The sequence below is a fragment of the Paramormyrops kingsleyae genome, chromosome 7, assembly GCF_048594095.1.
Source record: "Paramormyrops kingsleyae isolate MSU_618 chromosome 7, PKINGS_0.4, whole genome shotgun sequence".
Classification (NCBI taxonomy): Eukaryota; Metazoa; Chordata; class Actinopteri; order Osteoglossiformes; family Mormyridae; genus Paramormyrops; species Paramormyrops kingsleyae.
In genome coordinates, this window is record NC_132803.1 from 1,482,767 (window position 1) to 1,498,213 (window position 15,447).

The 15,447-nt window shown below is 48.7% G+C and overlaps 1 protein-coding gene across 2 annotated transcripts in view; it reads left to right on the top strand.

The window, feature by feature from the left end:
* Nucleotides 1–7,801, top strand: part of LOC111836950 (leucine-rich repeat transmembrane neuronal protein 4-like) — a 59,193-nt gene extending 51,392 nt beyond the window's left edge. Inside the window, exons 3-4 of one of the 2 annotated variants that reach the window (XR_002836532.2) lie at nt 1,150–1,694; nt 2,142–7,801. Coding sequence is in view for 1 of the 2 variants with exons in the window: in XM_023798655.2 (XP_023654423.2) it covers nt 1,150–1,443 (294 nt within the window). In the remaining variant the exon portion in view is untranslated. Of the gene's footprint in view, nt 1–1,149 lie in introns of both variants that reach the window. The other variant, XM_023798655.2, reaches the window with a different exon arrangement.
* The last annotated feature ends 7,646 nt before the right edge of the window (nt 7,802–15,447 follow it).

Genomic DNA, 15,447 nt, shown 5'->3' on the forward strand with positions numbered 1-15,447 from the left:
TCCATACAGCCACATGGTTTCTGTAGTGAAGCTCCCTGAGGTCTCTGTACAGTCACACGGTTTCTGTAGTGAAGCTCCCTGAGGTCTCTGTACAGACGCACGGTTTCTGTAGTGAAGCTCCTTGAGGTCTCTGTACAGTTGCATGGTTTCTGTAGTGAAGCTCCCTGAGGTCTCCGTACAGTCACATGGTTTCTGTAGTGAAGCTCCCTGAGGTCTCCGTACAGTCACATGGTTTCTGTAGTGAAGCTCCCTGAGGTGTCCATACAGTCACATGGTTTCTGTAGTGAAGCTCCCTGAGGTCTCTGTACAGACACATGGTTTCTGTAGTGAAGCTCCCTGAGGTCTCTGTACAGTCACATGGTTTCTGTAGTGAAGCTCCCTGAGGTGTCCATACAGTCACATGGTTTCTGTAGTGAAGCTCCCTGAGGTCTCTGTACAGACACATGGTTTCTGTAGTGAAGCTCCCTGAGGTCTTTGTACAGTCACATGGTTTCTGTAGTGAAGCTCCCTGAGGTCTCTGTACAGTCACATGGTTTCTGTAGTGAAGCTCCCTGAGGTGTCCATACAGTCACATGGTTTCTGTAGTGAAGCTCCCTGAGGTCTCTGTACAGTTGCGTGGTTTCTGCAGTGAAGCTCCCTGAGGTCTCTGTACAGATGCACGGTTTCTGTAGTGAAGCTCCCTGAGGTCTCTGTACAGTTGCGTGGTTTCTGCAGTGAAGCTCCCTGAGGTCTCTGTACAGACGCACGGTTTCCGTAGTGAAGCTCCCTGAGGTCTCTGTACAGACGCACGGTTTCTGTAGTGAAGCTCCTTGAGGTCTCTGTACAGTTGCATGGTTTCTGTAGTGAAGCTCCCTGAGGTCTCCGTACAGTCACATGGTTTCTGTAGTGAAGCTCTCTGAGGTCTCCATACAGTCACATGGTGGGGGGGCACCCTGATTTGATTTGAGGGGAGCAGTGCTGTGAGCAAAACTTCACTTAAAATGATTCAAAAGAAATGAAATGATTGTTGGTGAAGTTCCGGAGGGTTCCGGCTTCTGAGAGTGCTGTTCATGCAGCGGCTCCCATATCTGCTAACTGGACCTTCCTGCAAACATGATCTCTCAGTCTGTTTCCCCTCTCTTTCGCCCTTCTCCCCGCCCCCCCCCCCAGATTCCGCAGCAGGTGAGCGTCCTGACCTTCTACAGGCAAGAGCCCCCCCTGGTTGACTACTGCCAGGCCCACCAGCCTGCCGCCACGCTGAGGCTCAACATGGCCTTCGAGGGTTCTCACCCGGGTTTGGGGGGGCTGGAGGAACTCGGTTCCACACAGACATCGGGCCCTGCCCCCACCCGAGGCCGTGCTCCCACAGTCACACAGACCCCCCCCACACTCAGACTGCCGAGGGAGGGGCCCTGTGTTACCTTTCCCTCTGTGGAGCGCTCCACGCTGGGCTTGGGACACTAGACCAGAGCTCCGGGGGTGGGGTTCATACAGCAGACTCCGCCTTCAACTTTACCCCACATCGTGGTGGGGGCGGGGTGGAGGTGGTCATCATTTCACACCAGCGTTTGGGAAGAGACCAGACTTCCGCCTCTACTCTGAGTGGACAAAGCTGACTCCGCCCTGCCCTCCAGCGATCCCCCCAGGCTGTGGTGTAACCTCAAGCCGGGGAGCTCATGATGCACCATCTTTGGATGGGGAAGCAGGTTCTGAAGGTAAAACGCCTCTGGGCCTCTGCCTCTGGGCCTCTGCCTCTGGCGGCCCTGCCTCTGGGGCCCCTGCCTCTGGAAATGCTCCAGCCGTGTCTCCCTGACCCAGCACCTGCCGCAGGCCACGCTCTAAGTTTCTGACGTATGCCGTTTCTGTAAAACAGCGCCCCCTTGTGGATGGTATCCTTTTGCCTATGATTGTGTTTTCTGAAGCCTCCGGTGGTCACCTGACGCTCAGGGCTTCGGCCTGTTAATTACGGTTTGAGCACACAGATTGGCAGGGATGTCTCAGCGCAGAAAGCATCCCTGCTGTCATTCTCCACACCGATCACTTTGCTGCAGGAGTGACTCTGTGCTGTTGTCTTATCCCTGAAGACTCTGGTTAATTTCAAACATGTAATATTTCTATTTTCACTTTGCTAATGTTTTTTTTGTATCACATTTTTATCATAGCCCAAAAGCCATCCTTCTCCCCACCATGTATCCTGGGCCTGGAGTCTGCCCCAGGCAGCACGGGGTTGGAGTCCATGCAAGACAAGATGGCGGTCCATCGCATCGGTACATACAGACATATAGGGACATTAAGAGATGTACTGTGAGGGTAAACCTGGGAGCCCAGAGGAAACCTGTCAAACACTGAGAGAACATCCACACACACATGCACTCACACAGAGCAGCATTCGAACCTCTAACCCCAGAGGCGTGAGGCACCGATGCTGCCCGCTGAGATACCACTCTCCTCATTGTCATTTTCAGTTGATCCCTCCAGCACAGTTTTGACTTTAGCTTATAACAAATGTTGTTTAGGTCTCTGTGTTATTACAGTGAGACACCATCGTCAGGGCTCAGAAATGAGCGGGTGCAGTGTTTGTACTGCATATTTACAGCATACAGCACTGCTGCATAATGTGAAACAGGGAAGGCTCACTGCATATTTACAGCATACAGCACTGCTGCGTAATGTGAAACAGGGAAGGCTCACTGCATATTTACAGCGTACAGCACTGCTGTGTAATGTGAAACAGGGAAGGCTCACTGCATATTTACAGCGTACAGCACTGCTGTGTAATGTGAAACAGGGAAGGCTCCTGATGGTTGTTATTAATGCTTGTTAGACATAAATGAGAGATTCAGGTCTGTTGTGATCGAAAGCATCACTGGGTGAAAATGATGCCAGTGTCGTTTCCGTGACAGCAGTTCCTTAAACAACGCCTCTGACTGATCCTGCCATCATGTCCTCATTCACACTCAGCTGCTCTCCTTTGATTTGCCGACAGACTAGTTGAAATGACTCATTAGCAAGAAGAAGAACATCGATGAAAGAGGGAGGAGCCAGTGCTACTTAATCACTGATTCTTTCTGCTCTGATCTGGTGATTGTGCATTTAATGTAAAGCGGAAGAGAGGCAGAGAGAATAAAGGCAGGTGTCTGTGCTGAGAACTACTGCCTTGACTTGTTGCTGAATTGTACTGCAACATCGCGCAGTCATTTCCAGCTGAGTGACTCAGTATCTCAGGCCCTCAGGTCACATGACGCTTTTTCCCATATATGGAAGCATGATCTGTCCGAGAGTGAGTTTCAGTTTTTGTGTTTGGCCCCGCCTTCACAGAATTTGACCCCACCCCCAGTGTGTTTGGCCCCACCTTCAGCGTGTTTGGCCCTGCCTTCTGTGCATCTGGCCCCACCTTCAGCGTGTTTGGCCCTGCCTTCTGTGCATCTGGCCCCACCTTCAGCGTGTTTCACTCCACAGCACATTTCCTTCAGCCCTGGTTCCAAAGAGTTTGACCCCATCGCATTGTGTTTGGGCTCCACCTTCTGTTCATCATCTTTCTTGTCTTCTTCGGAATGGTCAGTCAAGCTGAGCAGAAGGTCTTCGTTTTGTCTGTTGTCTTTCTAAAGGCTATAGCTGGCTCCCAGTGCAGGAGCCATGCTCAGTGGACGAGAGGGCACCCTCCTTGGTTTTGCTATTTTAATAACTTGAATAATAATTGTTCATTTTTTTCTGGACCTTAAACCCGAAATGGATTTACATGTGTGTTTTGGAGGTCACACTGGAAACAGCGCCACCGCAGGCTGGAGGACCCCATGACCACGCACATGTGAGGTTTCACTGTGAGTTCAGTGAAACTATTCCCCTCCTTTCTACAGTCTTACACCAGCTTCTCTTCCTGTAAGCCTGGGTCAGTCTCACATATTTACACCTAAACCATGGTGGATGCTCTAAGAACAGCTGAGAGATAGTGGAAGGGCAGAGCCCAGGGCCCAGCATCCAGGCTATATCAATTTTTTGTCATATCATGTGTCTTTTTTTAAGATAAACACTTCATCCTGCGGGTAGGACTTCGGGAGTAGCATAGCAGTTATGCTTTGGTGAGAAACACTGGCAGACGGAACTCACAAGAGGATGAGGTCATGGCATCATTGGAAGCATGGTTTCGAAGATGGAGGACAGGAGGTCTGCACTATCCCTGGCTGAGCCCAAGTGGAGGCCTCTCATTAAGCAGGATATTTCTCTTATCTATATGGATAAATGTGATCTTGTTCTCACTGGCTAAGAGGAAAGCTGTAAGGAACCTGAACCAAAGACCTCAGCCATGAAGATCAGCCCAAACCTGCCCACTCACATGGACCATTGCTTTAACGCCATTCCTGCCGGGACTCCAGCCTGCCATTTGCATCCTCGGTTTTTGGGCCAGTCTCTGCTGAGGGAGCAAGTCACCTGGAGCCATGTGCAGAAGGGAACTCCAGGGACAGAATGGCACCGAATGACTAAGGAGACCAAGCAGGTCTCAGGCATCACCAGTCAGATGGTTCAAAGGGTTTAAACTAAACTAGCCTTCAGTCTGATTTGAATTGTGATTGTTCATAGTCTGTCTCTTTAGAGTGACTTCTCTGTATGATCGATATTAATGTTATGTTCTATGCCATTTTTCTGAGTGAGGGCCAAATGAGACAGGAATCATAGCAGTAAGATGCATCTGATTGGAGCAGAGGGTCAGTTTAACATAAAAGCTTATCTTATTGGCTGGGCAATAATGATGTCAGTGTGATGTCGCCCATCTTGTGTATGTTTGCTTATAATGAATCTGTTTTCTCTCTTTTTTACTATAGACTGTTTTTTTATTTCGAGGTATTCTTAAGAAACATGCAGAAGCACAGAGGTGTCTGAAGAACATGCCATCGGCCATGACTGGCTCCTCGTGTATTTGTTAGAAATGCTGATGAATGAAGTAGGCAGAAGGATGGACAGAAGACATCCCACCTTAGGGATGTTCAGGAGACGTTTGGGAGGGCGGACATGCTGGCCAGTGCTCGGCTGGTATTAAAGGAAATACCGTATATATACTGCCGACTGGGGCAGGCAGGGAAAATTTGCTGACTGGGGCTAGAGAGTGATGGTAAAATCTGGGGCGTGATTGCAAAGGTAAAAATTCTTTCCGGCTAATTTTACCACAACTGAATAGCAGAACAGATTTCTGGGATACTGAGCATCATTTGCAGGTGCCAGGGAGCTGCTGTCAAGTTGCGGGAGACTCCTGGAACTTCCGGAAGAGGTGGGATGTCTGGGACAGACTTGGTGGGGAGAGGGGGTGTTAGGGTTAGGCTGACTTGGTGGGGGGGTACACTCACTCTGTCGATTTGTGTTTTCTGTCTCCTGTTGGGTTTCCTGCAGATCCTCACATTTCCTCCCATGTTTTCACTGAACTTGGCAGGGGGTTGGGGGCTGAAGGCCATCACACACACACACATACACTAATATCTGAAGGCGCAGTCTTGGGCCCATGGAGGGCGCTGTCCTGGCAGCCAGTTTACAGAGCACCTAAGCTGTCATGCTGTGACATTTGGCCAGTTTGCTCTTTGTCTGCCCCCTCAATCCCCAAACTGAGCTGCGTCTGCTTTTCTCCACACGTTCCTGGGGACAATCCACCAGCATCTACAAAAACCTGAAGCCTCGTTTTTTTCATCCCCGGCGCCCAAGAAGACCACTGACAGCTCTCCTCTGGAAGAGCATGTGTGTGTGTGCGTCTGACAGGCCTATAGAGGAGTGTGTGGGCTTGCTGCATGTTTCGGTGAGTGTCAGCCTCTGTGTGTGTCTCACACGCATGGTGGACATGTGCGTCAGCAGATTTCCCACAATGCCCTGAGAGAGAGATCCCCAAAATGAGGCACTGAAATTCTGCCGTCCAGTCCAGCCCCCATTAGCTACAGCATCGTGCTGCTTTGCCTGGAATTTATGCACGATTCCTTTATCTATTATTCCTTTTGGTTTCCCTTCTGCTCCCTTTCCATCTCGGTCTAATTGCTTTCTGCGAGCTCGTCTCGCCTGAGGCAAGCTGGAGAAGAAAGAGTTTTTATGGCGGCATTTCTGACAGACAGGCGCTCTCACAGTGTAAGCAGAACAATCCGGAAGGGGACACACGCCCTGTAAAGTAATATCTAGAATATATACCAGCGTATTGCCTTAAAACCGCCCCACTGACGTTTATGTAACATTACAGCGCATACATGGTGCAAGGAAAAGCAACATGCGTACAGAAAATGGCTTCTTGGGCTCCACACGGACTTTTCACTGAGCAATATTACACTGTTTAAGTTGCTCTGATGCTGGACGGCACAAAGGCTGTGTTTGGGAGCTGCTTGTATAGATGTTGAGGGCGAAGGGGATCAGTAAGGGGGGTCTGTCATTCAAGCATCCATGTAACACGCTGGAAATTACCAGAAAAGACTCTACTCACTCTAGCGTTTGTGTGCCAGCACTTTCCTGAGATTCACTTCCCATAATGCACTCGGTTGAACATTCACTCTGCAGGAATATAGTCAGTGATCATCTCTCCAGAAAGGGTCTCCATGTTGATATGAGGGCAAACTGGAGCCATAGTGATCAACAGGAGTTCTTTGGGCATATTAAAGGAGCCCCACAGACGAGGTCCTTCTGGAACATGCCATGGAGTCACTCTGTTCTGACCTGATTCTGAGGCCCTGCTCACACATGCAGTGTCAGTACTGCAACTGTCTCTCTGTTACTCTGTCCCACCACATGTCACGTATCATTTATATTAAAAGGGAACAGACAGACCATTCCTGTCTCTACTGTCTTGTCTCACCAAACCAGACTGTATGGACCACAGGGAACCACCCTGCGTCTGTCTATGGTACAGCCTGTCTGTCTGTCTGTTTCTTGACTATTCGCCTGCCTGTCTCTCTGTCTGTCTATCTCTCTATCTGTTTCTAGACTGTCTGCCTCTCTGTCTGACTGCCTGTCTATCTGTCTGACTGCCTGTCTATCTGTCTTGTCTGTATCTTTACCTGTCTGTCTCTCTGTCTGACTGCCTGTCTATCTGTCTTGTCTGTAATCTTTACCTGTCTATCTGTCTGTTTCTTGACTATTTGCCTGCCTGTCTCTCTGTCTGTCTATCTGTTTCTAGACTGCCTGCCTGTCTGCCTCTCTGTCTGAATGCCTGTCTATCTGTCTGACTGCCTGTCTATCTGTCTTGTCTGTATCTTTACCTGTCTGTCTTTCTGTCTGACTGCCTGTCTGTCTGTCTGTATTGTCTGTATCTTTACCTGTCTGTCTCTCTGTCTATCTCTCTATCTGTTTCTAGACTGCCTGCCTGTCTGCCTCTCTGTCTGACTGCCTGTCTATCTGTCTTGTCTGTATCTTTACCTGTCTGTCTCTCTGTCTGACTGCCTGTCTATCTGTCTTGTCTGTATCTTTACCAGTCTGTCTCTCTGTCTTTCTGCCTGTCACTCTGTCTGCCTCTTATCCTCAGTCTGTTTGTCTGTCTGTCTCTTGACTGTCTGCCTACTCTCTGGTGGAGTCTGTCTCTGGTGTCTCTGAGTGCATCCTGTGTGCAGTGGATCCCTCCATCCTGCCCCTCTGCTTCCTCTTTACAGCTGTGGATGCTGCACACTGTCCCCTTCCTCACTGACTGATATCTGAATCACTGTACACTGTTCTTTTCCTCATTGGCTGGTATCCAAATCACTGCACACTGTCCCTTTCCTCATTGGTTGATATCTGTATCGTGGCCACCAGCTCCCTGACTCTTCTCTCATCATATAAAATGTTTTGTAAAGTTTTCATGAGAAAATAAAGGATTCCGAAGACCTCACTGTGTTTCCTGTCTGTGTGATTGATCGAAGAAGTGACCTCATCATCGGGCGTTCCCTGCAGCTTACAGAACGACACCCCCCCTGGTGGCTTTTCCAGGAAAGCTCTGTGTCCGCTCTCGCCGCAGGCATCTTCCAGCAGGATATGTCGTTCTGCTGCAGTGAAGCAGGGAAGATCTTCATCATGTGAGCGTTAAACTGAGCGGAGGAGCTACAGGGAGACCCAGGGCAGAGCTGTTTGGACAGAGAGCTTCTCTTCTTTAAGTGAGGTCCTGCGGCTGAGGCTGGCTGATGCCCCGATCTGAATGTGTCCTTCCCATTAAACTGATCTTTATTTCTACACATGCAGCTCTACGATTCTCTCATCACACAATAGTTTGTATAGTCTTTTATATCTTTTCTTTGTATTTTTTATACTTAAAATGAACTTGGAGGGTGCCTGGGTTCAGAGGTGACAGCCCCAAAGCCATTGAAGGCCTTTCTTCAGTGATGGCTGAAGTTGGAGGTGAAAATTGCCCCTAGCCGTTGGATGACCATGGCCTGAGGAGCTAGAAGCATCCCAGGCTGGTGGAGGAACATCATGGCACCTTACAGTCCATCATGTTAGAATCGGCGCACTCTCGGGCTGCCTCTGTATATTTGCCACCTTGTCACAGCATTTATTTGACAGCATCATCCGGTGCTTATTCATGCAACATTGTTTTTGACGGGGTTAAGTCTCAGTCCCCAACCCTGCTGCTTGGGCTGCAGTCTCAGTCGCACTGGACTGATGTGCTTCCCATCCGCTGCTCTACACAGTGTCTGGGGCTCCTACTGGACTGCAGGTTTCAGGTCTTGATTAAGCTCTGTGACACGTACATCATGAAGACCCCTACCAAGCTTTAAATCACGTTTCTCTGAAAGGTGAATTTTTACATCTGAGTTTTTACAGACCAGAGAGTGTCATCTGTTCAAAGCTTCCCTGTACTTTCTGTACTCTGAACCTACTGGCCAGCAAAGACGCACAAGGTTCAGAACACAAATCGTGTCATTACTATGAATGCCACCTTCCACTCAGTGCCAAGTGTACACTGAAGGTGCCGCACGCCAAGATTATAGAAGCTGAAAACATTCGGAGCGGTCTTTGTCTGAAACTCACCGGTGCTTGAATGGCCACTATTATCCTTGGGTTTATTCAGGCAAAACAGCTCATTCTGACTGAGAGCAGGAGAAAAGCAAGAAGAAGAATCAACAAAGGAGGAGAGTGACTTGAGAGACAAAGCTAGACAGAGCGGTTACGTGTCTGCGCTGCCCCCTGGTGAACTGTGTGGAGCCGACGCCCCCGCTACCACAGGGACCCCCACCATTAGAGGTGCTGATGTCATTTCATTGCCTTGCCATTGTTTCTGTCCTCTCTCCTGATATATAGTCGTGTCCCTCCATCACTGCCGACACAGGATGGAGCCCAGCCTCCTCTATATCTTTCTAAATATATATAAATATAATTTGAATAGCGGGTGCCCTTGAATTTTCACAAGCATTTCGAATGGACACAGAAAGAGTTTATCTGCATCTCTCGCACACAAAACTCTGAGGCATTCTGTTCGTCCTTCAGCAAGTGGAGGGCCTCTTTTGTCGGCAGTTCTGCTGGGGACCTTCTCATGAACTGCTGCTTTATATAATATGGAGTCTCTCTCCCTCCCAGCCCCATTTATGCAGCTGGAGGCCCAAGGACTGCAGGGTATTCAAGTTAGTACCAAAGAGTGAGAAAACAGAAATAAACAGAACCAGAACATAGGGTTAACAGTACCAGATAACAGAGATTAAAACCACCAGAACACATGGTTGACATAACCAGAACACAGAGATTAAAACCTCCAGAACGCAGGGTTAACATAACCAGAACACAGAGATTAAAACCACCAGAACACAGGGTTGACATAACCAGAACACAGAGATTAAAACCACCAGAACACAGGGTTAACATAACCAGAACACAGAGATGAAAAGCACCACAGATAGATAGATAGATAGATAGATAGATAGATAGATAGATAGACACAGACAAACAGACAGACACAGACAAACAGAGAGACACAGACAGGCAGACAGACAAACAGACAGACACAGGCAGACAGATAGATAGACGGACAGACAGACAGACACATACAGGCAGACAGATAGATAGACAGACAGACACAGACAGACAGACAGATAGACAGACACAGATAGACAGACAGACAGACAGACACATACAGGCAGACAGGTAAACAGACAGACAGACACAGACAGACAGACAGATAGACAGACAGACAGACACAGACAGACACATACAGGCAGACAGATAGATAGACAGACAGACAGACACAGACAGATAGACAAACAGACAGACAGACACATACAGGCAGACAGATAGACAGACAGACAGATAGACAGACACAGACAGACAGATAGACAGACAGACACAGATAGACAGACAGACAGACACATACAGGCAGACAGACACAGACAGACAGACAGACACACTGCTATCCTATCCTATATATCCTCCAGGCCCTGTCTGCTCCCATGTTCTTCCTGCTTGTCTTAGCCACACTGAAATGAGGTTCCACAGTGTAAACAATCAAACCCAAGGTGCACATTAGCTTGACTTTGACTAATGAGTCACACAGAGAAGCACTGCCTCCATGATCTTACAGCCGGACGACTGCTGAAGCAGCGAGAAAGTTTGCTACTCGACAAACGAGAGAAACTTCGGCTTCAACTCATGACACGGTTTGATTAAAATCAGAGCTGGACTGTGAAGGCCCACTCTGTACTCCCAAAACATCATAGCATGTGCACATGGCAATAAAGAAAGCTTGTATTAACCCCATAGCTGGAAGAGTGGAGTGCCAGAAAAACATTAAAAACAAAATAATAAATACAGGAGTCCAAGATGCATAATGAAAAAGGATAACAGAAAGTAGCATGACTGCAGACAAACAGGCAGTTAGGATGTTTGTATGTGGAAATCAGGGGAGTAAAGTGTGAGAGTGTCAAATTGCCAGAGTGTAATAGTGTGAGGGTGACAGAGTGTCAAGGTGTCAGAGTGAAAGAGTGTGAGGGTGACAGAGTGTCAAGGTGTTTAAGCGTGAGATTGTCAGAGTGTGAGATTGTCAGAGTGTCAGAGTGTGAGATTGTCAGAGTGTCCGAGTGTGAGACTGTCAGATTATCAGAGTGTGAGATTGTCAGATTGTCAGAGTGTGAGATTGTCAGAGTGTTCGAGTGTGAGATTGTCAGAGTGTCCGAGTGTGAGATTGTCAGAGTGTCAGAGTGTCATCCTGTGAGGGGCACGGCTTTTCTGTGAGATACATGACTAAAAGGGGACGTGGCTCATCTGGCAGCTTCACGTCCAGTTTCACAGATACTCATCCGCCACATTTCCAAGGCTGGAGATCTTCACCTCCTCGTTATGTCTGCCAATGAGAGGGGGAGAAAGGCAGAAAAAGAACAGAGAAGTAGAAGCAGAGAGAGAGCAAATAGAGGGAGGTTGCCAGGGTTACTGCAATGAGCGTGCGCAGGAGAGGGGTATCATATGAAGGTGCAGCACTAACATTAAGGATGAAAAGAACTCCATGCCTCCGCCTCAGGATTCTGGGCCCCAGAGAGGCCTCCTTCTCGAGGTAATGGGCCTCGGCAGTGCCTCTTCCTCAAGTTTATGGGCCCTGGTGGACCCTCAGTGAAAAAACACATTGACAAGAAGACGAACAAGCCAGTTTCTGTTGTTTCTGCTTCTGCACTATGGAAAATTCCTTCTGTGGTTCCATGGGTTTTTGCATCTTGCTCTGGGGAGTCCTTTTAGGACCCAGGGGCACTCAGAGAAGGTGCAGGCCCCTCACTATAGTCCTGGAGATAATAATAGCATCACAGTGGATTCGCTCAAGTGGACAGGCTGCATCATGTAGCCTTGGAGCTACGGAACAAACACAGGGAAAGAGCTGGAAAATCCACCCAACAAACAAGAAAATGACTACAAAGCCACGGGCTGCTAGTGTCCAAGATGAAAGGAAGAAAAACCACCAAACAAACAATAAAACAACAACAAACAAATAATCTAAGGCCTGTATCATAAGCGAGATCTCTTGGTTAGCAAGATAAATTATTGGACTGCATTCCAGTTTAAGTGGACTTTATCTTCATTCATTTAATCTTATCTTGCTAACCCAAAACTCCAGCGTTAAGATACAGGTCCCTGCTAGTGGGCAAAGAGGACAGCAAGAAAATCCACTAAAGGTGCAGTAAAATAACTACAAATGAGTGAACTGCTAGTGGCCAAGAAATCAAAAATATTCCACCAAATATGGAGAAGAAGCCCTGGGGGAACGGCTGTAATCTATAGTAGAGAAAAGCCATTTTAATGAAGACATTGCACATGCCTCTGTCACATTTACAGATCTGATTTATGTGCCAAGCTCTGAAGGGAATATTCTAAAATCTGCCCATCTGTTATAACAGCAAAGATTAAATCTTATTTTTTCCATAAATTCCTAAAGCTGTTGGGGTTTCATATCCCTTACTGTTCTGACTGTAATGGTGCTGTTTGGGGATTCAGTCAGATGATCCCTTACTGTTCTGACTGCATTCTTCGAAGGTTGAACGGAAGAATTGTCAAATGGGTTGGTCAGGTGGTCACCAGCTTACCTTTGAGTCATGAAGCACCATTCCACTCCATTCCACTCCACTCCATTCCACTCCATTCCACTCCACTCCATTCCACTGCACTGCATACCACTCCACTCCACACCATTCCACTCCACACCACTCCACTCCACTGCATTCCACTCCACTCCACACCACTCCACTCCACTGCATTCCACTCCACTCCGTACCACTCCACACCACTCCATTCCACTCCACACCACTCCACTCCATTCCACTCCACACCACTCCACTCCACTCCACTGCACTGCTCACCACTCCACTCCACACCATTCCACTCCACACCACTCCACTCCACTGCATTCCACTCCACTCCACACCACTCCACTGCATTCCACTCCACTCCACACCACTCCACTCCACACCACACCACTCCACTCCACTGCATTCCACTCCACTCCACACCACTCCACTCCACTGCATTCCACTCCACTCCACTGCATTCCACTCCACACCACACCACTCCACTATTCAATGGAGGTAAAATTAGGTGGAAGTTTAACCGCCACAATCCCACCCAGTCGGCAAATTTTACTGCCAGCACTGCAAACTTGGGCTCAATCTAATTTTATTAATTAATTTATTGTATCATATCATCCAGTCATTAGTATACTGACAGTATTTAAAAAAACCAGTGCTGCCCCAGTAGTTCTCAACTGGGGAATTTTTGATCAAAAATACCACGGTATACGGTATTGCCATAATACTGCCCAAGCCTAGCCCTTACCCCCCATGGCCCCTCCTCCACCCCCCTGAAATCGATATGCCAAAGGTGGGATGTGACACCTGAAATCACAGCACAGCATTCCTGGCAGTGAGCTGTCAGTGAAAACCATCAGTGGTGTATGTTGCATTGCATTAAATACCACGCTTGCCGAGTGCAAGTTATGCCCGGGTTCGTACAGTGAATCGTGTGCCTTTCGGTTAAAACGTCAGTTTAGCTCCTTCACCTTCTGTGCACCTCTGTGTTTTCTTATTCTCTGAACACATGTGCATTAAATTCTGAAAAGGAATGTTCGATATTCAGCCTGGGGATTCCAGCCTGACCTGAAGGTGGTCTAGATATCGATTGAGTGAATGGGATTCACCTCACAGCTTTGATGCACTTCCCCTTCTCCTGGAAATGTTATTTGCCTCTATGGTTTATGTATTTAGAGGAATTTTAGCATTCCCTAAACTTTAATCTGATGATTGTAAATAATAATTGATACTTTATTGACCCCCATGGGGAAAGTCCCTTTATCCCTCCCCTAACTTCCTCTCTATAGAGGAAGATGGACACAAAGGGCAGCCACCCATAGCAGCACCCAGGGAGCTGGGGGCTGAGGGCCTTGCTGAAGGACCCACAGATGTGCTGAGGCTGGGCTTGAACTAGCAACCTTCTGATCACAGAAGCGTAACCCATTGAGCCATATGCTGCACCTAGATAAGAACATCCTGCCCCCAGATAACCACACTCTGCCCCCAGATAACCACACGCTGCGCCCAGATAGCCACACTCTGCCCCCAGATAGCCACACGCTGCCCCCAGATAACCACACGCTGCCCCCAGATAGCCACACGCTGCCCCCAGATAACCACACACTGCCCCCAGATAACCACATCCTGCCCCCAGATAGCCACACGCTGCCCCCAGATAGCCACACGCTGCCCCCAGATAACCACATCCTGCCCCCAGATAGCCACACGCTGCCCCCAGATAGCCACACGCTGCCCCCAGATAGCCACACTCTGCCCCCAGATAGCCACACGCTGCCCCCAGATAGCCACACGCTGCCCCCAGATAGCCACACGCTGCCCCCAGATAACCACATGTTGCCCCCAGATAACCACACACTTCCCCCAGATAACCACGCACAGCCAATTTGGTGAATATGAACTGATTCCAATTCACATATACCTGCTCAACACAGATCCGTCTCCAAAAATGCGGTTGCCCAGCTTTTCCATAAAAACACGATACGACGATACGAGCCCGCACTGGTACGGAACCCACGTAACCACGGTTACAGGTGAGACACCAGAATATGTGTTACACATGGGATCACCACAGTGAGACTGAACTCTCTCACAGATGTCTGGCCGGGTCGGCTGGACTCCCCCTCCAGTAACGGAACAACAAGCCATCAGGGGGTCTCCTGGAGGCCTTTCTGCCTAATTGGAGGTTCTGTCTGAACCTGCCCTCTTTAAGGCTTTAGTTAAAACGAGAATGAGCGGCTGATGCTCGCTCAGAAATCAGCATTTCCGTGTGTAAAATCAATGCTGCCGTGTGGTTAGTTAAGCTCCCCGCACCCCCACTGAGCCTGGAGCAGGCAGCATTCCACCCCCCCCCACTCCATGCCCCCCACTGAGCTGTGCAGCCTCCCCCTGACTGCTGATGGCCTGTTGAACATCAGCATGTGCTGAGTGTGATTCTGCTTCCGCAATCTGACTTTCCTTCCTGTTGCTGAGTGGCTCTATGAAGTTCGGCCAAGCCTCCATTGTTGGGGGTTCGAATTCTGCTTCAGCTCAGCATGTGTGCCATTTCCATGCCCCCCCCAGGTATTCTCGTTTGTGTGAGTGTCTGTGTGTGTGTGTGTGGGGGGGGGTACATATATATTTATAATGTGATAAAAACCTGTTATTTTGACATTGTGGGGACCATTTTTTTAGATGGTATCTGATGGACTGGCATCCCGCCCAGGGTGCCTTCTGCCCTATGATGGATTGACATGCCATCTGTGCTGTACCCCAGCCTTGTGCCCTGTGCTACCCGGGATAGGCTCCAGGCCCCCTTCTGACCCTGATCAGGAAGAACAGGCCCCCAGCAAACCTCAAAGAGAACAAGACAAATGACAGCAACACCAGTAATACAACAACCTCAGTACTGGTGTATTCAGGTATGGACCCGCAGAGTCAGTAGTGACATTTAAACCATAGCACAGAGCCATTGGTGTCTATGTTTTCATCTTTACACACACATATGTTC